The sequence below is a fragment of the Dromaius novaehollandiae genome, chromosome W, assembly GCF_036370855.1.
Source record: "Dromaius novaehollandiae isolate bDroNov1 chromosome W, bDroNov1.hap1, whole genome shotgun sequence".
In the NCBI taxonomy this organism is placed as follows: Eukaryota; Metazoa; Chordata; class Aves; order Casuariiformes; family Dromaiidae; genus Dromaius; species Dromaius novaehollandiae.
The window spans coordinates 53628707-53653994 of record NC_088130.1 but is presented as its reverse complement, the minus strand read 5'-3'; the positions used below and the strand labels follow the sequence as shown (position 1 = coordinate 53653994).

At 36.5% G+C, this 25288-nt stretch overlaps 1 protein-coding gene across 1 annotated transcript in view; it reads right to left on the bottom strand.

The window, feature by feature from the left end:
* Positions 1-25288, bottom strand: part of LOC135324260 (potassium/sodium hyperpolarization-activated cyclic nucleotide-gated channel 1-like) — a 208469-nt gene that overhangs the window by 51853 nt on the left and 131328 nt on the right. The window contains exon 4 of the mRNA XM_064500142.1: positions 24880-25098. Coding sequence (XP_064356212.1) covers positions 24880-25098 — 219 coding nt within the window. The remainder of the gene's footprint in view (positions 1-24879; positions 25099-25288) is intronic.

Sequence of the window (25288 nt, the reverse complement as noted above, 5' to 3'; positions counted from 1 at the left end):
TGTTACAAATAAGCATTCCTAGTCTTTTCAGTATCTCACTGAATGGAAGAAATACTATTCTGACAACAGCTATCTCTTTTTTAAGATGAATACTGAATTGCGTGTCCTAAAGTGAGTATGAATATTAATTTGATTTATAAATTATGCTGCAATCATTTAAGAAATTTCTATCCCAGTTTTTCGTATTCCTCACTAAAATTAAAATGTCCATAAATGCGGCACAATTAACAAATAAAATTGCCAAAATAGGCAAAAGCTAAGTGGATTTCACAGTTAAATAATATTTCACAGGATTTAACCAAAAGCACTATCCAGTAATAACTGCTTCTTGCTCTCTCAGCCATAAAATATTCATGTGCTCATTGTATTTAGCAAAATTCTGCTCATGTGTTCCTCTAGCAAAAGGTGAGTAATCCAACATCAATCTTATGAGGTCCTTAGAAGAGCTGGTTAGGAAATAAGATATGCAAAAAAACACAAAAAAGCAAGCAGAAGACTGGGGTCTTTATTTTTTCATAATGATGTGCAGTTAAGCTGGAGGGAGTATTTTAAAATGAAAATAGTATCCCAAAGCAGGCAATATCCCAGTAAAACAAGTGTAATAAAAACCTGAATGCTGGTACCTCACAAGATACTGTAGTATGCAAGCTGAGCCTACCAGGTCCTTTCCTCATGATATTTAATAACTATCAAGTTGCCATTTTCAACTGAAAAGATTTCAGAGAGTCCTAATAATCTTTATAGCTCAACACTCAGCCCCTGACACAGTAAACCATATAAAGATACGAAATACATGAAAACTATCAGTTGAAAACCATGGAACTAATGACATACTCAATGTTACCATACGCTTACTTGTATGGTACCTGTACCATACCAGTACCTGATCACACTTAAACTGCTTTAATTCCCTGCAAGACCAAATGCCAAAGTCAGATTATTCCAAAATGCCCACACTCAACAGCTCCGATAACTGGCTAGTTTTTAAAGGGACCTAGGGTCTCCCTTCTGCACTTTCACTTGAAAATCTAGCTTGAATTATATACCTTTTACACATTGTACATGACTTTTAGCAATGATTTTGTCCTTGGTAACTGGGACTCTCCCTCTCTCCTAGGAAAGTTCCCCCGAGGAAACGACAAACATCTGTAAAAATGTTAATGTGCAGGTTAATACTCTTTCCTTTTATGAGAAAAGTAATCCTGATCCTTGGAGTATATTAGCAAAATATCTTAAAAACATTAATTATATTTTTAACATACCATATAAGATGTTAATATAAAGTGAATCACATATAGACAGGGTGGAAGAAAGACAAAATAGAGCTTTACTTTATTGGAGATTTATATCTAGTCAAAGTCACAGCCTTACAAATAAAAATATTTTGATATGTGCAAAAAATAAATCCTGTATAATGATTACAAATGTAAAAAGAAATCAGAAATCATTTGTAAAATCCTTCTGCTAATGAAGCAAGTTCTGTCCTACAATTTAGATGCAACAAATACACCAGGATTCTTAAAATTGTTTGAGAATGCCTGTCTGCCATGTATAAAAGGAGAATCTAAGTAACATTATAATATGCGTGGGATGGCTATCGGCAACTTGCTGAGCAAGAGCAGGAAGGTGAGAGGAGGCAGTTTCAAGATGAAGCCCTTCTGAATAATGAACATCAAATGAAGAACCATCATGAATCTGCATGTATTCTAAACTACATTAGGAAAATAGGTCCCCCAGTTATTGAATTTATTCCCCTGCTATTGCCAAACCCACATCATAGAACTCCTTATATAAACTGATCAAACCATCTCAAGAACTGTTAGATTTCTCTCTCCATCAATCCTTTAAGAATATTGTTTCAGAAATCTCTCTGAACTAATAGTTCTGAACCTTATTCTAAACTTCAGTAAAAATGTACTTGGAGACAGTTTAAATCAACTAATACATAGGAAAAAATTATCCAGCATCTCTGAAAGCTCTTCTGTTTTTAGTATTTCTCCCCAGTGTCTTTACAGATGGGAATCATCTCTCTTCTCAATCTTATCCAAGTACTTTTCTGCCTTCCTCTCAGAATACAGCATACTAGCCAGCTTCATCATCTACCCTCGTTTGAGTTCATCTGTCTCCAACTTGACTGACTAGGACTGCGCACAAAATTTCAGAGGAAGTCTCTCCACTGTCTTGCTCAGCACCATTATTTCTTTTCCTTTTACTGGAAAACCTCTCCCCAACAGCCTATGATGACATTCCCTAGTGCATTGAAGTGGTGGCTTGCAGTCATGGTCTGATCAGCTTCACCACCCAGATTACTGTTTCCCCTTGCTACTTGCAAATGCTGCATTCATCTTCTTCTAGTTTATAGCAAAAGCTTGCATTAGCTCCTGAGACCTTGCATTTTGAGTTACTGAACTTCATCCTATTCCTATCACTTCACCTTCCAAAGCTCATTTGATTCTTTGAGTGTAGTTTCTTGATCTTTCTATATCATCCTATGCTTATATTGTCACTGAACTCATCACACCCCTCAAGATTTACATAGGCCTATTCACAGCATTATTCCGTGAGGTATTTTTCTACTAAAATTGCTCCAGCCTGATATTTGGAAAACACTGTGATGAGACCACACTCTAACTGGGGGAAGGGCTGGCAATAGAATAAGTGAAACCAGAGAAAATTGCTTCCTCAAAAGAGCTTTGGTAAGAGCAGGATGAGGTCTACATTCCCAAAAGCAAATCAGCTTTGAGTAGATGACAAGTTATGCTCTACATAGTAGGTGTCACACAGAAGAGATCCCAGAAATCTCTACCTACACATAATAATTCTTAAATGATTCTATTCTTTGTAAATTTTTATCTAATACTACATTCAATAAATCAAGCAAATCCAAAGGCAGCAAATTTGAGAACCATCAAGCCGGGCTTTAAATAGAAACTTACAGAATTACAAAATTAAGACCACTCTCCTGTGCTAAATGGTTTTGAAAAATGTGAAACAACAAGGACTGGACAGTTATTAGTACAATACCTAAGTTTAGCTTTGTAAAAGTGTCTGTTTTAACCTAGTTATCTGGACTCTCTGTGGTCCATGGAGAGAGATAAAAGGGGGCAATTCATCTCATTCTAAAATTGATGTCTTGCATTGATGGAATAAACTCCCCTCTGCCATGCTTATCTCTCTCTCTCTCCATTGACTCTGGATGAGGTCTAAATGACTAACATTGACCAATTACCTATGTTAGGTGAAATGACTCTGTGGAAAGTATTCACAACATTAACTGTAAATGTACATTTTAAAATACAAATATATTTAAAGATTCCAGATTCTAAAACACAAAGCTTTCTATCATGATACACATATATAAAGCATGTGATCTAATAGGAAAATACTAATCCTGGATTACTTTCAAGTTCATTTGCCCTTACAATTCTGTTTCAAAATTTTCAGTTAGGTCATTAAATCTGAAGAATAATTTTAATAAACTTGGTTATCAAAAGAAGAAAGTGACTGCTAAAGGGAGGCACTGACTAATCTTTAGTTATAAAATGCCAGGTAAGGATTTTATATTTGTGTTTCAAATTCCATATGGAAAAGCAGATAGGTGCTCTACATGAGGTTATCTCTGAGTTAAAGTAAGGCAAATGCAGTTAGTAGACCGACACTTTACTGAATAACGGCTGACAAAATCAACTGGACTACAGAAGCATTTGGAGTAGAAAAGATTTGATTTTAATAAAGCAGTATAAATAAAATTTTTCTCCTTTGTCTAGCTTTTCAGTGTTGATTTGACCAGTCAAGACTCAGATGACTGTCTTTACCTTCTCTTACCTGGCAGATTCAAAAACCAGCTCATCTTTACAGGTTTTCAAGTAAATGTTAAATAAAAAGAAATACGCCACATATTTTTAGATTATTCAAGTAGTTTTCCCTTGATAGACTCGCCCTATAAAAACACAGTTTACAATGTTATGAAACAATTTTCCAGCTTTTTAAATGCCTGTGGAAATTCATTAGCTTCACATGGGAGTTCAGTTGGAATTCCTGCCCTTTCCACAAAATATAAGTGTGATCAATGTCAAAATCCTTCTTCTCTGTGCTATGGTGCCGCAGGGCCTTGAAATCTGAGCTGAAAGAAGTGACAAGTTCTGTCCTTCTTCTCATCCTTCTCTTTGCTGGGCACAAATTATAATTTCTACCTCCAGATTTTTTTTTTAATATAGTGAAGAACAAGGTGCAAGACTCTAAAATAGTTTGTCAGAATTCTGGGGGGAATAATTGATTCAAAGCACCTAAACATTTAACTTTGTCTCAGTTTGACATTAATTTGCTTATCTGCAGAGTATTAGGTCCTTACTTCTTTGCAGGATGTACCCACCAGACAGATAGACAGCTTTTCAGGAAAAGAGTCTGTTGTGTCATGGAAGGTTTTAACAGGATCCCAAGACACAAAACAGGAGGGATGGTATTTGCAATGGCTGTTTGAGCAAATACAATTTAACACTGAAGTATTCCAAAATGAAATGTAATTGATACAGCTTACCAAGTTAAAAGCTTTGATTTGTTTTAAGCCAACAAGAAATTATATGTTTTGTTTACTTTTTTTTAATGGAAAATGGATATTTACTTCAAGTGTGAAGATATTAATCTTTTTTGTGGAAAATTTCACTTTGTGGAAAGTTTAAAAAAAGAAAAAAAATTTAAAAAATTTAAAAACCTCCTAAGTAGGGTTAATATATAGCTCTACAGATAATGAGAGTTGTGTGGACACTGACAGAACTGAACAATGATTACACATTTGCAAAGAATCAGAGCTGGTGTGAGACTTTGCCATATTAACTACATAAGAGGTTTTATACGCCCTGTCAGAATATTATTCAAATGTGTAAGTGGACTTGGAAAGCAAATAATCATTGAAATATAGAAATACAGAAATCTCTATTATTAATTTGGTATTCAATTAAATCTTGACATTGCTCAAATTACGTTGATGAAGACATTTTAAAACTGCAAACTCAAGCTGCAAATGACCAAGAATTAATTGGAAATTAATTTTAAAGCAATATATATACATATTTCTTTTGTTGAGATTTCATCCTGCAGCACATGGATAACTGCATGTGCAATGAATGTATACTGAAGGAATATAAAGAGCACAGTTTTCCTCCTTACGAAAAAGGAGTAATGTAATTTAAAAAAATTCTCTCACCAAAATACGCTTTTTAAGATCAAGGGGTTAAGATCTGCAAAATTCTGTGCAAAGGCCACAGAATGGTAATACATAAATACCATTTTTAAGAGACTATTTTGGATAGAAACACTGTGTATTTTAAAGCAGCTACCTTGCTAAAATATTTTGTAAACTATTTTGATTAAAGTCTAAATATTCTGTTATGCATTGCCATTAAGATGGTATGTACAAACTAGATGGCAAAAAAATGAATAAGTAATTTTACTTGGCATATTTCCCCCTTTTTATGGTATCTATTTCCCCATCAGAGAACATAACATATTCATTTGCTTTTTTCACTCATTCATTTCATTTAAGAAATTAGATAATAGATTGTTTACAAACTTTTAAAATAAACTCTTAACTCATGTATTCAATAATTCCAACTCACTAGCTGAGCTGCATGGTGCGTGTCCAAATATCGCATGACTGTTTGCTGAATAAATAATCTAATCTGTATAAATACAAATAATATCTGAAAAAATCCCCGAGGCTTGATTCTTCCAGGAAGAATCTGAATAACATGAGATAATCATAGACAGCAGGCTATATTTTTTTTCCCATTTGCAAGAACTTCCCATCTAAACTCATAGGTCGGTTCTATGTTAAAATAATAATAAAAGACATTAAGTTATGGATTAATGGGAAAGGAATGAGAAGAACTGTATAGCTTATATTTGTTCAATTTTCTCTTGTCACTTTTATTCCAAGAACTTGTTACTTTTCTCTGCTTTAGCTCCTTAAATGTCTCACCAACTGCAAGCATTATTCCTGATACACAGTGTTGTAAATGAGGTAAGAACAGTATTCTTACTTGCAAAAGATGGAGAAACCCTATTTTTGACCCATCTATTGTTTGATTGCTGGAGTTTGGCCCGGGCATGTAGATATTGTGGGATACTGTTACATGCATCTTTTTCATCTCAAACTGCAAACAGTGCTATGTAATGAACCTGTCAAATGGGTGATCTAAAGTTTCCAAAGTTATTATCTCCTCTCTGCAGTTGTTGTCAGTCATACAAACCATTCACAAACTGTGTGTACACCTTGATTCACAGGTACAGAACCAAACAGTAATATACTGGGTCTATTGCACTGTATTAGTGTGTTCATGCCAAGGCTCTAGCCTGGAGCTTCAGGCACAGATAGTTAGAATAAAATGGAAATCATGCTCACTGATAAGCTTTCTTCCCTAGTAAAAGAATCCTACCTCCATAACAAGCATTCCTTGTTACTGCAAGACCATCACGTTACCTTAACATGACATAGGTCTACAATTGTATCTGCTGCACTTAGTTGAGCACCTTAATGGTTTTTAGGTTACTGGAGGACAGATAGGGGAGAATGGTCAAAAAACTATCTTCCCAACCTGTTAGGAATTCTAGACAAAAAATTCCAAAGTATTTAAGCTTAAGTTCTATTTAGTCTCACTTCACATTTGCAAGCATTACCTTCAGTAGCTGCTACTCCATATTTGCAATTCGCAGTGCACATTTGCTTCTATATCAGCATGGTTATTTCACCTGTATAGTGGTGGACTCATTGTTTCTGTCCTACCATTAAAAAAAAATACCTTAAAGCTCCTGTTTCATATTTAGTAAAGGATTGCAGAGAGTTTCTATCCACTTCGCCAAAAGGGACTTTTGTCCTCCACTGAAAATTCTACCAGGAATCCATAAATATTGCTATACCACTTCTAAGGGTTCTTGTACATTCGTTGTTTGTATATGACATCTTATTAAAATCTTTTTCATCCTAGAGTTGACTCAGATTATTAGATGATTATTAGAACTTCAGTTGGGGAATAAAAGAAAAGTTTCGAATGTTGAAATATCTCCCTGTTCCAGGTGGGACAAGACTCAAATACCTGTTCCTCTCTTGAATGAGCTCCCCAACGACATTCCCAAATGGAATGCCTTTCATTTCACAAACATCTGTAATTTCGCATAGCCCTTTGCCTAACCTGGCAGGTTATTTCATGAGCCAGCTGAAGTTAAGATCTGACTGTTGAAGAACAAAGAGACAGCCTCTAACAGAATACTTCATTAGCTTAGCACTAACCATAGTATTTACCCATATGACGATAAACTGAGGTTACAGTTGTATCAGCCAAAGATGAATATGCACAGTTGCTTCTTCAGAAAAGGCACTAAGTAGTGAACCTGAAAATCAGTCACCTAGTTATCTTATTTTGGTAGTAGCAAACTAATAGGCTCATCTGTTTATCACATAGTCAATACCCTAAGTGGTGGTATCCACTAAGAAACCAGATGTACTTTTACAGCCTGCTTTTTTATTCTTTTTTATTCTTCCTAGCAAAAATATATTCACAGAAGAAAAGACAGTTCATAATCAACAATAGATCAAAATATATAGTTTTCTGTTGGATGATGGGATAGGTTCACTTTATAGTTCTTTATCACTGACTGGAACTGAAGTGAATGTTTAGCCTAAAAGCTATCATCTGTTTATTCTCTATTTTTCACTAATTACTCCCCAAAGAGTACTGTTGCGTGCAAGAATGCTTTAAGCTGTCATTTTATTTCCATACAGTAATTAAACATTTCCTTTCAATTGCCACAAAATACACAACCTCTTATTATTGTTCTTTTCAATTAGTGTAATTGAGAAATTGATTAAGTTATAGTGAATTTTCTGAATAGGATTTGTTTTCTTAGTCTGTTCTTTGTCTTCTGCAAATTTGCTTTTTACTGTTTTAAAAACAGGAGGGGAGGGAAGGATCATGAAAACCAAGCTCATTCCCTCTCTTCACAGAGGCAATGACAGAACTCTCTCCGATTTAATGAAACAAGCATCAAAGCCCCAGGGAATGAAAGGACAAGCATCTCTTCTCTATGCTATGATAGGTGAAATTGTATAAAGTCTAAGGCAGGATGATTTTCCTTTTAATGAGAAAAATACTGTACAGATGACAGCTTATTTAAAAATATCAGATATGCTGTAACAGCCTCTTCTAAAGTTGCCAATTTTGAAGTGAAATTTAATAGTTATCTAGTCATTTTGTACAATTTTCTTCATCTTTGGATTTTTTGGATTTTTTTTGTTTTGGATTTTTTTTCCTTTCAGTTTGCCTGTGCCTGTGAAAAATGAATATAGAATAAAAAAAGGGCTGGAGTGAGAGGAGATGAGATGGAATGAACCGTCCCACAGCCACGTGCACTCTGGGAGGAACCGTGGGGGTAAAAGAGGTCAGCTTGTGTCTGCTCAGTCAATCTTTCAGTTCAGTTACCCGCACAAGTCGAATTTGTGCCGGCTGAAGTACCTGTGATGTGGGGATCTGTCCACAGGAATTGAACGCAGACTACGGCTACCTTTGGCTCAGACTCTGAACACAGGGTGACAAGTGTCAATTACCATCTTTTTCTGAATCTAGTTTTTAGAAATGCCTATTATTTCTGCCTGTCAGGAACCGTAATTTACTGTGGCATGTCTTTCACCTTACCCTATTGATCCTGTAATACAGAAACATTGCATGATACTAAATTTGGCACCTGTCACAATGCCTTTAGCTAAATCTGCATGCTTAATTGATTAGCATCCTGCACAGAGATCCAGTTATCTCATGAGGCAATTTAAAGTAGTAATCTAAAAAAGGAATATAGAAAGGAAATAATTAGGTTGAAATTAGGTTACTTTATTTCTATTGTTAAATAGTTGTAATGAAAAGAAAAAAATAATGTCTTATTTGCACTGTAATTGTTGCAGCTGCTTGGTGTTGCGCCAGCATCTATGCTACTAGTAGTACCAGCATGAGTAAGACAGAAACACTGGCACAGTGCAGCTGCTGATCCTGGAAATTCTGGCTCTGATAAGGCCTAATTGTAGCTTGCCAGCTTTTTCGTATTACTTAGTGGAAAATGCCAATTCATCAAAAAGAACTTGCTTTCTCATTTCAAAACTTGCATGGCAATACGTTTATCGTGCCTAGGAAAGTCTGTCCAAAGGCAAAGGTAGAGGGAAGGACATCCTTTGGTAAACAAAGACAGCCCGGTTGCTCAGTTATAGATGTACTGCTTTTCTTGACTTCTGATCAGAGACCTGAACCTGGACTTCCCTCATTTCAATGCAGGGTCATACTGATCAGGAAATTGCGGTTCTAGGCTGGGCATCTCTCAAAGTCTCTTCTACTTTGTATAATAAATGTGTTTCAAGCTAGAGAGAGAGGGAGAGGAAGAAAGTTTCTTGTTCTTCACAGGGGTAGAAATCAGTGTGTAGATAATGAGATTTCTCCTTACTTTTTCAGTAAATTATAGCCACTTACACAGAATCAAGGTGCTGGGAAATACTGACAAAGACTTTTCTCGTGCAGATGCTGTCTCAGAAGAGAAGAGTCATTGGATGGAAATAATCCACCTTATTGCAGGCATTTAAAATGTAAACACCTGAGTCAGTGTTAGATGGCTGCCATACTAAAATCTTTTTAAGAATCTGCAGAACTAAAGGAGACCAGAAAAACTCTATTCTGAGCAAGAACCTTCATTAATAATAAGAATTATTACTTTATGATATATTGTTTAATACATATAGTCTGAATCCTTTTCTGCATACTGCATGATCCAAAGAGCCCTTTTACTACAAAGATGACTCGGAGGTTATTTTTCATGCTTCTACATCAACTTCAATTGTTTATCAGACTCTCTTAAAGTCTTCAGCTTTCACCAAAATCACTAAGGTTAACGCACAGTATTAACTGGTATTCATGATTCTGAGCTTTCTACACCAACAACTGCAACACCCTCCGATAGGCTGAAAAACTGCTCATCTTTGTCATGTTCCCAGGGGTTGTTTCATCCATTCTCACAAAGTATCTGTAATCTTCTCATCTCATTTTTCTCCTTACCTTGTCTTTATCTAGCCTTGGAGCATAAACACTTCAGAGGCATCCTTACAGAAATGAATTTATGGCATCTAGAGGCTTCCCCAATAAACGACGGTCCCCCTGTCATGGTAGTAAAGCAATATTCCAAGCAGCCTTTTGTACTCTCTGGAAAAGGAGCGATTATAGTTCCAGAGAAAGGCCTGTAAGATACAGGCGGTTTCTCTTTGTATTTCAAAATGATGGAATTTATTCACTGGATATAGGAAAACTTAATACATTTTTATACAAATTAAAGATAATTCTTTGATTAGAATAAAGAGAATGAAGAGGACTAGAGGACCTATTGGGGACAGAAAAGCTTCAGACAAAGTTACAGTATTTGTGAAATGTCTGGTTCTGAAGAAATAGTTCAATGCATCAACCAGAGCAGGTGTTATTTTCTAGTTTCCAAAAAGACACAGAAAAAGCTCTTTATAATATTGGATTACTTCCCAGGTCTCTATCAAGATTTAACTCTTGAACAAATTATGACACTTTTTTTTCTGTGCTGATCATTTTAGCAGAAACATTCAGAGAAAGTATTTTATTCAATATAGCTGAGTTCAGCCAAAGGTAAATTCACAAAGCTGTGACTGCTAAAGAGAAATAATGGATCTTCTATCAAATATCTTTCTTTTCCTTTTTTACTTCTTGCATAAAATGAAGGAAAAATACAGAGACCTTTGGAGAGGTGAGCAAAACATCTAGAAGAAGCTATAAAAAACATAAAATTTATGAAAGGCAAGCAAAGGGTTCTTAAAAAAATCTAAGAACAATTCTAAATTAAAAAATTCTAAAGGTTATTTAAATTTTTTTAGATTTAACAGAAATTAGATTTAGATAATTGTTTAGAATCATATGTATTTTTAGGAAAACTCTGTACAGCATCAGAAATTTTAGCTGGTTTTAGAGTAGTATAAAGAAGTGCTTTTCTTCCACAGCAAGAAAAGCAGTTTGCATTGTAATATCAGTGGCTGTAAGTACAATAACCTCTGATGGCGATTTGTTTCATATGTGAAATTGATAATCTTTGTCCAGTTTTGTTTGGGCTAATAATGTACACATCATTATCAGCAATGACAGTGACATCTCACTGAAAGGCCCCAGACCAGGACCCCAGAGAAGCCGAGCTGGAGGCTTAGGAGCCCCACGAAGGGTGGTCCCCACGAAGGGCGGTCCTCCAAGGCTGGCAATGCAATGCAGTTGTTACCTCTGGGCTGACAAGTCTACTGGCATGCCAACCCAGCACTTTCACTTCTCATTTTGTTTAAAAGAACTTTTTTATTTTGAAGGAGGCTTATTTGTTAATCATGCAATAGATAAATGCAAGATCACCAGACTCCTTTTCAAAGACACTGTGGTCTAGACTGCAAAGTTTCATGCAACAGCCATGAAACAGAATTAGGGAAACCTTCCCAAGAGAACAGTATTGCATCCTCTGTAGGGAAGCAACACACGGCCTGTGTGAAAAAGACAGGTAACAAGTTGTTGAGGCAAAGAAGGACCTTTTGCTTGTATTTTGTTTCTCAGCCACGTATGAATATTAAAGATTCCTTCTTTCCCCATTTGAATAAACATGGAGAACTGGCTTCTTTTCTCTTGTCGTGTTACAAAACTCTTAGAGAGTACAACATGAATATTAGTAGTGTGCATGTCAAACAGCATAAAAGAGCCTTTTGTAAGTGGCACAGAAATGGAGTACACATGCTACACAGCCACTGAAAACTCGTATTACTGCCTCCAGATATCAGTCAGGTGTTAGTCATGATAGGACACAACATAAACCCCAAGATAATTTCTAAGACAGCAATCACAGCATAATTATTGTCATATTCATGGACAAGTAAGTACAATGCCATCACACGCTAGCACTAGGAGAGCAATGGCACGTAGCAAAGCCAACAAGATGAGGGAAAAGGAAGAAGCTATGCTCTGACTGTATGGTCAAAGATACTGAGCTGACAGCTATGCCTATTAAGGATGTTCAAAACTTCTCATAATAAACTTCTGCTTACAGAGGTTCATAACTTTAATAAACTCTGATTGTTTTATGTGAAATATGCCATGTCAGGTGTTTGTCTCACGTTGAGGAAGATTTCAGTCAGAATGGTTCTGCTGCTTGCGTGAGTAAAGCAGTGCAGCAGAAGAATGCAGTGCTTTATCAACATTAAAAGAACAATTAAATTAAAAAAGACTTACAAGTTCTACCATCCTGATATTTTCAGGAACTGTCTTGGAGCCTGGCAATGCCACAAGTTTCTTCCAGGGATTTTTTTTTTTTTTTTTTGGCCATCCTTGTAAAATTCAATTCAAATTTAGCCATTTTAGAACTTTAGATTAGAATACTGCTGTTCATATATGCTTTACAAAGACTCGTATTTTAGTGAGAAGTGACCTTCAGGAAGGTCCTCAAAGATGTAATATCCACGTTGATCATGCTCCAGGGTTACAGGAAAGCTTCTACACACGTGCACAAGTAGGGCCATATGGTTGTTCCAAACCCAGGCAAAAAGAAGAATGATAACTGATATAAATAGATGGAGTATACAAAATAGTCCTGGAGTCAAAATGCAGCAATGATCAACCCTGAAGTTATCACACTGTTTATATAACTTCTCCAGAGCTTATTTTGTACAACCTTCATGATAAATCAACGTTTTAAACCTGCAGACAGTAAAATAACATTTTGAGTGGTAATAATCAAATACAGTACTTGAGCTATCCAGTGCTAATTCCATGGAATGGAATATTGCTTTAGTTAAACTTGAGTGTTAAGTAATTAATGTTGAGTAATTAATAAACATCCGTGGTAATCTGAGGATTTTAAGAGATAAAGCAGCAGTAAAGCCAAGTGCAAGCTTGTGTTTTCTTCTATTTTTAATGTTTGATACTGACATTTTTTCAAATTCATGGCTGGCAAAGAAGTGCTCTATGCTATCAAATGTAAGTGTGTTTAAAGTTGTATATAATGCAAGTCATAAAATTAAATTCTGCTTTGAACAGTATTTGAATTTAATAATGGGGTTAAATGGAAACCCAGGCCATTTCACTGAGGAACATTGTCTTCAGACACTGGGGACAGAAAGACAGGTCATTTTCTCAATCTGCCACAGGATTGGCCCCTACTCTATTCATAATTGTATTGCAGATTTAAATGTTTCATGCAGTGGGGCATACATCTAATATTAATGGAATATTCCACAATACAATGCTTTCATTATTCACTTTTTTTTCCCCGTTTTTTCCTGCTTTATCACATTATTCCATTTAATTTTACTGCTGCACCACCTCTCACTTCATAGGCATAAGTGGCATAGCATCCATTACAGCAGTGAAAGTTTTCTTTTTCTGTCATGGCAAGACTGGGTGGAAGGTTTGGATGAAGGCCCCACCTTCTCCAAACTCCACAAAACAGATGATGGTTTCTGTGGAGGGTTTTGAGGAAAAACAGTGTTCTCAGAGGACAAGTGTTCTCTGCTAGATGCAGAGACTAGCTTGGATAAGGGCACAGGGACTGAGGACAGGGAATGGTAGGCTGAGAAACTGAAAGAAAACAAAGGCTAGCTGAAGTAAAAAACAGGGGAGAGCTGAGGTTTATCTCTTAAGGTTTCAACCGGAAAGCAAGATCATGTTTTCCTACTGTCCCAAATCACTTCTGGGCCTGGCACTATTTTGCAAGCTTACGTTGAGCTTTGCCAACCTTCCCAAACTTTGAGCTCTATGGAGGAAGAAGCAGTTTCTTAACTATGTTGGAACGAGAAATTTAAAACATGATAAAGTGATCTTCCAGTAATAAAGAATTATATTATATCTTCATTTATTGAGTTACATATATTAGTGGTTTTATTGTGCCTTGCGTTTCAGAGTCATTCACTGATTTTTATATTTTGCTTTAAAATTAAAGGCCAAATACAGTCCTTTAGATTTTTCATTCTCTTTTTCCCTTTTTATAGTTCTTCTCTCAGCTTCTTTCAGCATTTTTTTCAGACTTCTAGCAAAAACTGCCTGAACAGTAAATACTGTTGGTGCTGTCTTACAAATCCATCTGACAGAGCAGGGACTATCAGCTGCTATCTCTCTTATCTCTGCACATGCAACCAAAATCTCACTGCCTGCTGACTGAGTTAGTTGGTGTCTAGGTAATTCTAGCCATTTTGCTGAGCAAAAATTTAAGTCTCTTCTGTTATTTTATTTGCACTGCCCACTTGTAGAAGCTGATGAAGCTCAAAATAAGTGAGGGAAACGCAGATGGAAATAAAAGGCTCGTCTGTGCCCCTTTCCACAAAAAACAGAGGACATACCAAATCATTTCTGCATTTCTTCCAGATAAGGAAGTACTACCCAGTCTGAGGCTTTCCTCAGGAAATGAATTCATTGCCCATCAGTAAGTCCTCCATTACAAGCGCCTACTTCTATCACAATTCTCCCTCAAAATAACCTGACTGCCTCTCCCCTGCTGCAGCTGCCAGTTCTTTCCTCTCTCCATCCCTCCACTCTTTCCACTTCACATAGTCTTTGGCTCCTGCTACTTTTTAGCACCCTTTTCCCTCGCAGTCATACCACTGGAAACAGTCACAGACGCTCCCTACTACTAGACACATGCCTATTACACTGATCATCTCTTTGCACTGTCTCGATTTTCCTTTGCATTAGCCTTCTGGACTGCCTCTGGCGCTGGTGGTGCTCCTTGCTGAGGTCTGTGTTCATCTGCTGAGGGCAGCTTGATGCTACCCAAAAAAATACTGAAAAAGTCTTGGTGCTGGACAAGAGTGAAGCATCAAAAAAGAGAGAGATTATTCTGCCAGGTGATCATCCTTTCCTATTATCCACCTCTTTAAGTCTCACCAAAGTCAGAAGAAATGCTTATGCTGGGAAAAGAAAACAAAATGTCGAGGAAGCAGAAAAGGTTGGGAGGTATCTTAATCAGAAGAATTAACTCCATTGAACTCTGGTTATCAGTTCCTATTAAATGTGTAATAAAAACACACAAAGAATCGCTTTCATTTTTCATTTAAAAATTTTCTATGAAACAATATAACATGATTTTTATGTTTTCATCCAGTTCTGCAGGGAACAAATAAGTCTGGCCAGCTCTGCCTATAACAAAAAACAGTCAATGAAGAAATACTTTTTTTTAAAAAAAAAATTATATAAATGGTTATGTGAAAATGTCATTTTCCTATCCCAGAACGGTGCAATGCTAATTCAATGTATTGTGCACTTTTATGAAAAGATCTACTTTCATTATGCTTTTAATAAATCTTCACTGTGGACAAAAATATGTTCTAAAGGATTGGTTGATTTTCAGTTACAGCAATCTGCTGGAAAAGGTAAATCTATGGAATATTATGAAAACACATGGAGACAAAAACATTTTACTTTTATATTTAGTACTGACTCTCAATAGAGGCTTCTTAAATTTTTCTTACACTGTTTTTTCAAGGTTACTAACCACTTGTACAAATCTAACAATTTAGCATACATAAGAATCTAGAGGACTCTGTAAAGCATTCTTTTGTAGAGAAAAGGTTTCATTCCTACTATTATCCTGTGCACTCCATAATCTTTATAAATTTATATTGCATGTCTTGGTTATACAAATGACAGTGTTTTTAAGGCAGATGTGCTGGAGCTTTAATTACTCAGAGCTCAGGAAACAGGGTGAGGTAGGGAGAGAATTATGATTTAAAAGTAGAAGAGAAAAGTAATTAATCTTTATTTCTTCGCTTCTTCCCCTACAAGACAAAGGTAACAAAAGAACTGGCATAGCAAGGATTATTTTCTCACCTGTAATATTATATTATATAATATTGAGTGTTATTTCCTTCTACACATACAGGACACAAGCAGAATCATTCTAGTGTAACTGGGATAATTGCTACCAGTTACCTCCATCTGGTGTGAATCACACAGTCTTCTCCTGTTAAAAGGTAATTTGTGCTATATGCTAACACAGACTTTGAAAAACAAAAGTTAGTTCCTTGGCGTTTGCTTTGGTTTTTCTTTTTTCTTTTTTTTTTTAATATGTAACCTACCTTATGATAATTACTGCAAAAAGAAAGCTGGTTGTTCATAAAATCTGACTCTGGTATAACTTCCTATCTTCAGAGCTAACTTTATATAGTCATCATGCACACGGCTGAAATTGTAATGAGCTTGTTCTGCATTTTCTTATGGAAAACTGTTAGAAACCTAATTCATAATGCAAGACAGCAGAACACTTTATAGGTAAATTACCCACAACACAGCAATAAATCAAAGTAAGTCCCATCTGTCATTTTAGAAGCAGTGGGAGTCTATTACAGTTTGGCACAGGTATGATGCAGCCCGATGGATAGCACTTGGCTTGCACAGTACATGCTATTGGGAGGAAACAATTGCCGTTTTAAAGATACAAGGCAAAAATAGCCAAACTGATTACCCCAGCAAGGTTGAGTGTAATGAGAAGCTGAAACACAATAATGAAGAATCTGGACAAAACAGGAGACCAAAGTAGTAAGAACATTCTGATAGGTTTATATTCCTTTCTTAAAGCCTTTCCCTCTAACAGAGTGTACTATTCAGTTCCATTGGAAAGAAACAGATGCATTTATTTTGTTATCACTTGTTTTGTTATCACTGTGTTTTTAAAGATAAATAACTTCTGATTAGCATTTGGGCAGTGGCAGGAGGGATGGTATTCTGTCCTTACTTGCTGGAATAATATCTATTGATGTTCTTATTTCAAATCTTCAGAAGGTTAAGGTCAAATTAATTATCACAACTATGCCCAGCAAAAATTCACATAATTATAATAAATGAAAATTACTGAGATGGACTGACAGAAAGAGAAAGCAAGTGATGCTAGTAAAGGCCCTATGCTGACACAGCCAACATTTTCACATTCAACGAACAGGCCTCTCTCTGCGCTTGAGCTCTAGTAGCTATGTTTACATATGTCAGAGGGTTGAGTTCATGATGGTCTTAATTATGCTTCAAAATATTTAAAAGGATACACACAAACAGAAGAATTAACACATCTACAAGTGATATAAGCATACTCTTTTAAATACCAGGATGCATCCTTTGAAACAGAATATCTGAAATGGTTGTATTTTTCTGAACTGCAGCCTTTTGTGCATTTTCTTTTGGTATGTTTTGTAATTCTACATGTACCAAATATATTTTAATACTTTGCTCTAATCTAAGAAATCTCAGTGCATTCTACGAGGATTAATGATGCTCATAGAAGACAGGAAGACTATATTCATTTAGCACCCTGACATCTGATGGTCACAAAAGCAGCATCAGATGATATAGTGCATTGGATACAAATAATCCAAAAGTCAAGACTTCCAGATTCTTTTCTAACTAGAAAACCCTCTGAATTTCCCAATAAAATCACAAAGGCCAAGAATTATCACTACCAGAAACAAGCCCAAAATATTGGCTCATGCAATAATTTTTTCCTAAGTATTTAGGGAATAATAGTGAACTTTCCTCTTCTCAATCTTATGATAACCATAATGCTCTTGGCACAGTCAACACTCAGTTATTCCTGAAGGTATGAGGCTATAGGAAACTTTTAACAATTCTTGTATTTGATCACTCATAACACTGATGAAAAATTGCTTACTATTTAAAATATCACACTGTGATGAAGCTAAATATGATATAAATTTGTGCAAGCTATTGAGATTTTATAAAAGTTTGCAAAATTATAAGCTGATATTCAGTGACAATATTTCACAAATACACCCTTTTTTTTTCTTGTGAGTCACAGTAAACTATCCTTCATTCTCCAAAATAAATAATTTTATTTGGGGTGGCATATATACTATAGCACAACTGAACAGAAGAGATAAGATTTATCTTCAAAACGGCTCACCTGCTCCAGCAATCTGAACATGACATGACCTATTGCTGAAATTATGCTGTATAAGTGAAAATGTGCTATTGTTAAGTAAAGAAAAGGAGTTGAGACCAATCAGAGAACAATTTTGTGTTACACTATTTTCAGGCTTTCCTAAGACCATGTGCAGCAACAGAAAAGCAAGAGCTCCATTTCAAAAAAAATGTAAAAAGCATGAAAAGCAACCAAACTTATTAAGCAAACCAGTATTTCTTGGGAATCTTTGCTTGTCAGATCAGATCCACATATTACATGTTAAAACTCCAGTATTGCAACTTCATCTGGATGTCTAAAATGCAAGTTATGCTCTCTTTGTTGCTTACATGTCTGCAGTTTATTCAAAAATACCAGAACAACTAGAAATTCAAGGACTCTTAATTCATGAATGGTACATAAAAAATGTAGGCATCAGAAATTCTGCTTTATGTTATCTGCCTCACAGTCACTCCATTTTATCCATCTCTGGACTCCAACAAGGAAGGGAAGACAAAACCTCACACACACACACACACACACACACACACACGTACATAGGTATATGTATATAAATAAAGAAATGTACCAAAACTGGGTACAAGCCTAGTTAAACAGTGATGTGGTCCTGTTATTTGTCACCGCTCTTCCCTTTCTACACGTTTGCATCATGACCTAATACCGGAACTGCCACTTCCTGAACTCCTGCTGATCTGTAAGTCCCGGATATTTATAGACGTCTACAATTTTCCAGAAAAGTCTCCTAGGTATCAAAGGGCTAATGGGCATATCAAGGGCCTGATGTCTATCTTGCTCCACCCTGTCTTTAACCACAAAGTGACCGAAACTGAGGAAGACATGGAAGACTTGTTCTTTTGTTCATAAGAAAATGCAGAGACATCACCACCCAGGTGAGTGTTAGGATACCAAATCGTAGTTCATGCAGAGTGCCCTTCACTGCCTTTGGCCCTCTCTGCTGCACACTAAACTCATGGAGCAGAGAGAGAAAGAAGCAGGACTCTCCATCTTGGCATTTAAGGTTTTCGTCTGAGAAAAGGGAAACTACGGTTTTGTCCCTGCTACCAGCACTGCCTCTGAGCTTCCTAGGAACCACTTATAAATGTCCCCTTGGAAGTGGGGCAGGACGCGTGCTGTCCCCTGCAGAGTCACGTCACCTTAACCCCCTCGGGCACAGTGAATCTTTCGTGCTTTGGGTAAAGCAGTGCAGTTTGAATGGGTGAGATGAGGTGAGGGAAGGTGAGGTGAGGCGAGGAGTCTCCTTTTCACTTTCCTTTCCATCTGTTTCATCTTGTGGCAGCACAGAAAGCCTGGCATGTGGCGGTAGGGACGTACTCCCGTTTGAACCACTCAGGCGGCTGTCGGCTCTGAACCTGCTTTTGCTGCTTCTGGGAAGAGTTTTCTCTTCCCAGGGCGATACACCGGCAGGGGAGGAAACGCCATCTGCTCTTCTGGCTGCCTCTGAAACGAAAGGTGATCCCTCCTTGCCATTTTGAGAGAAGGAGCTCAGACATGTAACTGCATAAGCTGCCTGGAGTATGTGCCTCAGCCTCACGGAGGGGAAGGCGTGGGGTAAAACGAGGGAAATGGAAATACGCGTCAGCCATTGCTCCTCCAGACCAGCTCACCGAGCTTGCTGGCTCTTGTGCGTGAATTGTGGAGGGTCTGTCTCTCCCCATCCACGATACACAGAATTTAGACATCCAGATCCGAGCTGTGAGGGGCAGACTTGAAAAGCTGGTGCAAACCCTCGTGCTGCAAAATCTAAAACTGACTTCCTGCCTTAACCCTATGTTATTCATTTGTAAACATATCTTTGGATGTTAAAAAAGAAAATTAAAAATGAGCAATCTGTGCTTCAAATCACTATGCTATGTAAAAATACCCAACACCAATTAGTAAGTTGCTTTTAAATTATCTTTGCATGCAATTATTGCTTTTTCTCTGTAGAAGAGTATTTTTTAGATCTTTTTCTCTCTTTGAGATCTAAAAAGATCAGCTCTCTTTGAGTCTAGTGACTGATTTAATAGAAGATGTGCTAAAAAGCCATAAATTAAAAGATAAGCTAAAACCTTAGGATAGGGTTAGAAGCTGTCCTTTGGGATATTTAGAGTTGATGTCAAGTCCAGAATACTTCCTCATCTTTAATAATGATTTAACATATCTTCCTAAGAGTAGGACAGCATCCCCTCTATGGAGACCGTTGTAATTTTTTCCATTTCCCACAATATGCATATGGATAAATTTTGTGCCTTTTTGCTACTTGCAACTGGTAAAATTGCTTTATCTGTTTATTCTATTTTTGAAACCTTGCGTGGTTGTTAGACTTGCTTACCAATAAAGAAATATCAAAATATATAAATGACAGCATAATGAAAATGGATTTAATAGCTATCATTTTATCAAGCCAATTGTAAAATCTCTTTGAATATGATACAATCTGTATGCTATTACAAATCTATTCATTTTTTTATGACTTAATTCCTGGACCTTTTGTGCTACTACGACAGACTGGAACAAAAGAAATTTTAACCAATCTTTGTCAAGCTTATTCAACAGTATCCAAAGCATTAGATGATCATTTTCTTATTAAAAACTATAAACATCCAAATGAAGAGTTATTTTACTAATGATCTTCAACTCCTTGTCAAGTGACTGTTTATTTGGCTGCTTTGTTTTACAGTACTTGGTTAACAAATTCTGCACATGCATTTCAGGATTTTTTCAAATGTTACCTTAACAGAGGCAAACATTTTTTTCAGATGCTGCCTGTGACTTTCTGCATATTAGAAAAAGTCAAAGGAATTATTATTAAAATATTGCTTCTATTTACTACCACATCCATCTCTGGTTTATATCAGAGATTGGGGAATGAGAGTGCTAACATGCCATTGATTTTTTTCTGTCCTTTTATAAGGTAGAATGTTCTATCAGATTTTTTTATTGAAAAGGGAATATGGATTGAGTACACCTGGCTTGGACATGTCTTTCTCCTCTGTCACGCACTGGCACTTCATTCACTGGAACCAAGTTCTGACATATTTATTCACTCTGACAGGTATTTTTTCTCCAAGAATATTTCCATTCACTTCACTGGAAAAATCTGTGAAGTGTTTCTCAAAGTGAGCAGAATGTAGCACTCTGTACTTTTTTGTAGCAGTTCTTGGTATATGATTTTATTGTCCCCCCCTCAGCATTTGGCAGCTAATAATCACTGTTAATTTTTTCTGACAAATTACATCTTAGGCCCAAAACAGTAAACCCAGTGGAGTAATATGAGCTTTCTTAACCATACTTGGATTTCTCTCAGCATGCAATGCTTGGCACAGGTAAAATTCTTAGTTGGTGCTCTTGGATTCTGTTTGGCATATTTGGCTTAACAAAAACTCTTTCTTGTTTTCTTGCGTTTATTTCTTCCATTTTGAATTGTAATGCTTGTTCTAGTTTTGCATATCCTGAGCTTTGGAAGGATCTGAACAGGGAAGATGTAGTGTTTTCAGCAAATATGTCACTGCAAGCTACTTGCATTTCAAGAAGCACCAGAACTATCCTTTCATAGTTGAGTACTACAGATACATTTATGAAATGTCATGTTAGCTGCAGCAGAAGAATCAGTTGGAAAAAAAAAGAGAATAAGATTTTGGCATGATCTGACCCAGAAGGGAATCTAAGAACATCCTCTCTCTGGTGTCATTCTACATTCTCTAGCAATCCATGCTATGGATCTTTGAAATACACAATGCTATATAAGACCAGCAAAAAAAGATGATGATAAGCCCCAAAAAACTAATCAAGTCACTCTCTCCTGATTTCTCCAATTTTGAATTCCAGGAGAAGAGAAAGCAATGCACTAAGCCAAAATACATTTTTATATTTATAGTAAAAAATCTGAAATTTGTGGTTGAAGATTCAATTTACCTTTTTTTCAAGTTTCTGTTAAGTGAAATACAAGCTTTTTTTATCTGTCAGTAATTCAGAAAATATGCTGACAAAGTGGGTAGCATAAACTGATCTTTGAAATAACGATTTGTCTAATTTGCAAAGTAAAGAAACATTATTAGAAGTATTAGCAATACTATTTAGCAGTATATAGTAACGGTTTCATAATTCTTAGACTACAGTCATAGATTTATTTCAAAATATATGATTAAATTCTGATAAAGTAACAGGCAAGAACATGCAAACATGTCAGTATAGTTGTTGTATACTATAGTATATACTATACAGATACCATACAAATGATTTCAGAGCCTCAGAAATCAGCAGAAAATTTTCTTTAATTACAGCATGCCTTAGCCCTAGCACATAATAATCACCATGCAAAAGGCAGCCAGAATGACAGAGAAACATTTTTCTGTAGAATAGAAACATGCAATTTCTGGCTCATTTCTTTCATTCTGAATGGCGATGCCATGTTAGGCTTTGGACTACAATCTCAGGAAACCAATGGTAGATAAGAAGTGAAAACAAAGAGAATGTAAATGTTCAGAACTGAAGGAAGTAAAAAATACCAGACATTTCCACGCTATGTTTAATAAAATGTGTGCAAAAAAAAAAACAGAATAAAAAATATAATGCTTTGTTTGCTGTTATATGAAAACATGAGAAATGCAATAGCACTTGACTGCTCCCTGGATTTTAACTTACACAAAAATTCCTAAGTGAAACTGACTTTACTTAACAGTTTTAAATATATGAATATTTGTATATGTTTACAATATTCCTGAAACTCTAAAATGTATGTATCAACTAACTTACCATATCAACAAATAAATATTTTTTGAGAATAATGAGTACTGTATCATCAGTATTTAGAAATAAATGTACCTATGAATTAGAAATTCAAATAAAATACTTATACCTATAATAAACTTCCCCCTGCTTATGGATTTCTTTTTCTTAGATTCTCTCTTGAACTAAATGTTGAAAATAGCAATGCCCTTTGAATTTTTCAGGTAACCATGCCAGTATCCAGGCAGATTTTTTAGGAAAGAACATTGTGATACTACAGCGCAGCCAGGAAGGCCTGAGGATAACTAATATGACGAGCTTTCAGGCTGATGCTGATTTCATATGTCTGCGTATGTGTGTGTACCTATGTTGGTCCTAACCTCTAATGAAATAGCAGTTACACCAGATCTAAGGTTTACTTCTTTATGTTTTCTATTATGGTTAAGTTGTTTGTGTCCCACAGCTCCTGATAAATATCCCATTCTGATAAAATTGCTTCCCTCTGAGATGGCAGAACAGACCCCGTGAGTAGTCCCAACAAGCCAGTTAGATTAAATCACTTAGCAGGATTAGCCCCTTGATTTTAAACTGAAATGGATCAGGAGGTTTCACACGGCCACTGACAAAACTCAGATTTCTAGAGGTTTTAATGTGCACTCACCCTCTCCTAAACCTCTCATCTTCACTTATCATTCAAGATAACTCTGTGTTTGCAATCTTCTGTTTTAAACAGCCATGAGATTAATGTGTTAACTATTGGCTAATTTTTCTGTTACTGGCATTTTAGCACATCCCTTATCTCTCCCTGTCTCTGAGATACTGCCTCCAGTTGTCTTTCTGCAACTTCAGCTTAACAGCACTGAATGTAAACTCTGATACACTCTTGTCTGCCCTTCCCCTTGCCTGCCTGTAAAGAAAACACCACAATCCTTTCTACTCTCAGGTCCTTTTGGATTTTTCCCTTTTTCCTACCCGTCAAACCCAGGCCATTCCTCTTCATCTGCAGCACATGCAAGGGTCACCCTCTCCTCTGCATACTTCTTGCCAGGTTTCTCCCCCAGGCTTGTGTCACATCACACTGGGATTTCTGCCCAATTTGCCTTTGCGGGACTCCCTTTTAGATGCGTGCCAAATATTGTTGCTCAGGCCATGTTTCTTGCTGATTTGAACTCTCATTTGAACTCTCTGATTTTACTAGTTTGTTCAGCTGACCTCTCTCCTGGCATGTCCTCTCCAGGTCCCCTTTACTGTAACATCCAATTTTAGCTTCTTTTAAGCACCTCAGTAACTCTGCACATCCTTATTGTCCTTTGCTGAGTTTCATTCTCATCCCTTCTTCCTTATACCACCATTCCCACCATCAGCACCTGGTTTCATAAGTCCATCCCCACTTGCCTCTGCCTTTGTTCAGAGAATTGATAGTGTTAATTATTAGTGCATCTTTGTGCTCCTTCCAGAAGGTTCTCTGTACCCATTTATGTCTTTTTAATTCCACTCATGCTTACAAGGAATCTAACAAACTAATTTTTTTTCTCTTTCTTAAAGAACTCTCTGCTTCTTTCTTCCCCTAAACTATCACTACTTTTCCATCTTTTGGCTGAGTGCTTTTTAGACTAGTGTTCTTCAGACCTTGGAGACAGCCTAGCACATCGTGGATGATAATATAAACAATATTATGATACGGCAAATAAAGTCTTCTCTAAGGTATTTCCAGGCAACACTAATTGATCAGGCCTGGTCCTCATTTAAAGGCGATTCTTATGACAAGTTTATGCCTATATTGCAGTCCAAAGGAATGACAGCAACCTCTATAGACAAACCCAAGTTACCTCGTTCATGTTCCTCATTCAAGCCACTTAGCTGAAGTACCTACGGAGTGAAGCACAGTCTGGACCATGAGATGGAGTTTCTATGTCAGATTTTACAGAACTTAAAGCAAGCTTCACATGCAACATTTCATTCAGTGCATGCGACACATGTAGGTTCATGCAGGAATACATTTAGACCATAGGGTTCTCTGAATTATTTCACGTTCAGTGAAATTTGCTGCAGGTTTCAGATGCTACTAGATTATTTCATGCAAAATTGTAAAGCTTTTTCCACATCTAAAACATCTCATTAATCTATTTCAAAACTTCAAAAGGTTGCATTAAAATGAATTACCTTCTCTTGGTATTGTCGTCGTGAAGAATCCAGAGACTGAATTAGGGCAGTCGCGTGACCAACAAACATGGCATAACAGGTAGCCCCCACAATCATACTCAACATGGTTATCCAGAGATCGGACATGCTGACAGGGGCGCGGGCTCCATAACCAATGCAGAGCATATGGCTCATGGCTTTGAAGAGTGCATAGGAGTACTGCTTTCCCCAGGAATCATTCTGCAAGAAAAGAGACAAGTGACTGAGCCAGCAAGCAGCTGAAGGAAAAAGTATTTCTGCACCTATACAGTAGGAATTTAGATTACTGGCTTTGAAGGAACAGTCTGGTAATGTATCCTCTGTGCATGAGAAGAGATATTCCTTGTAAATTAATTGCTAGATAAAGCATCAGAGATTCTGTTAGATAGTA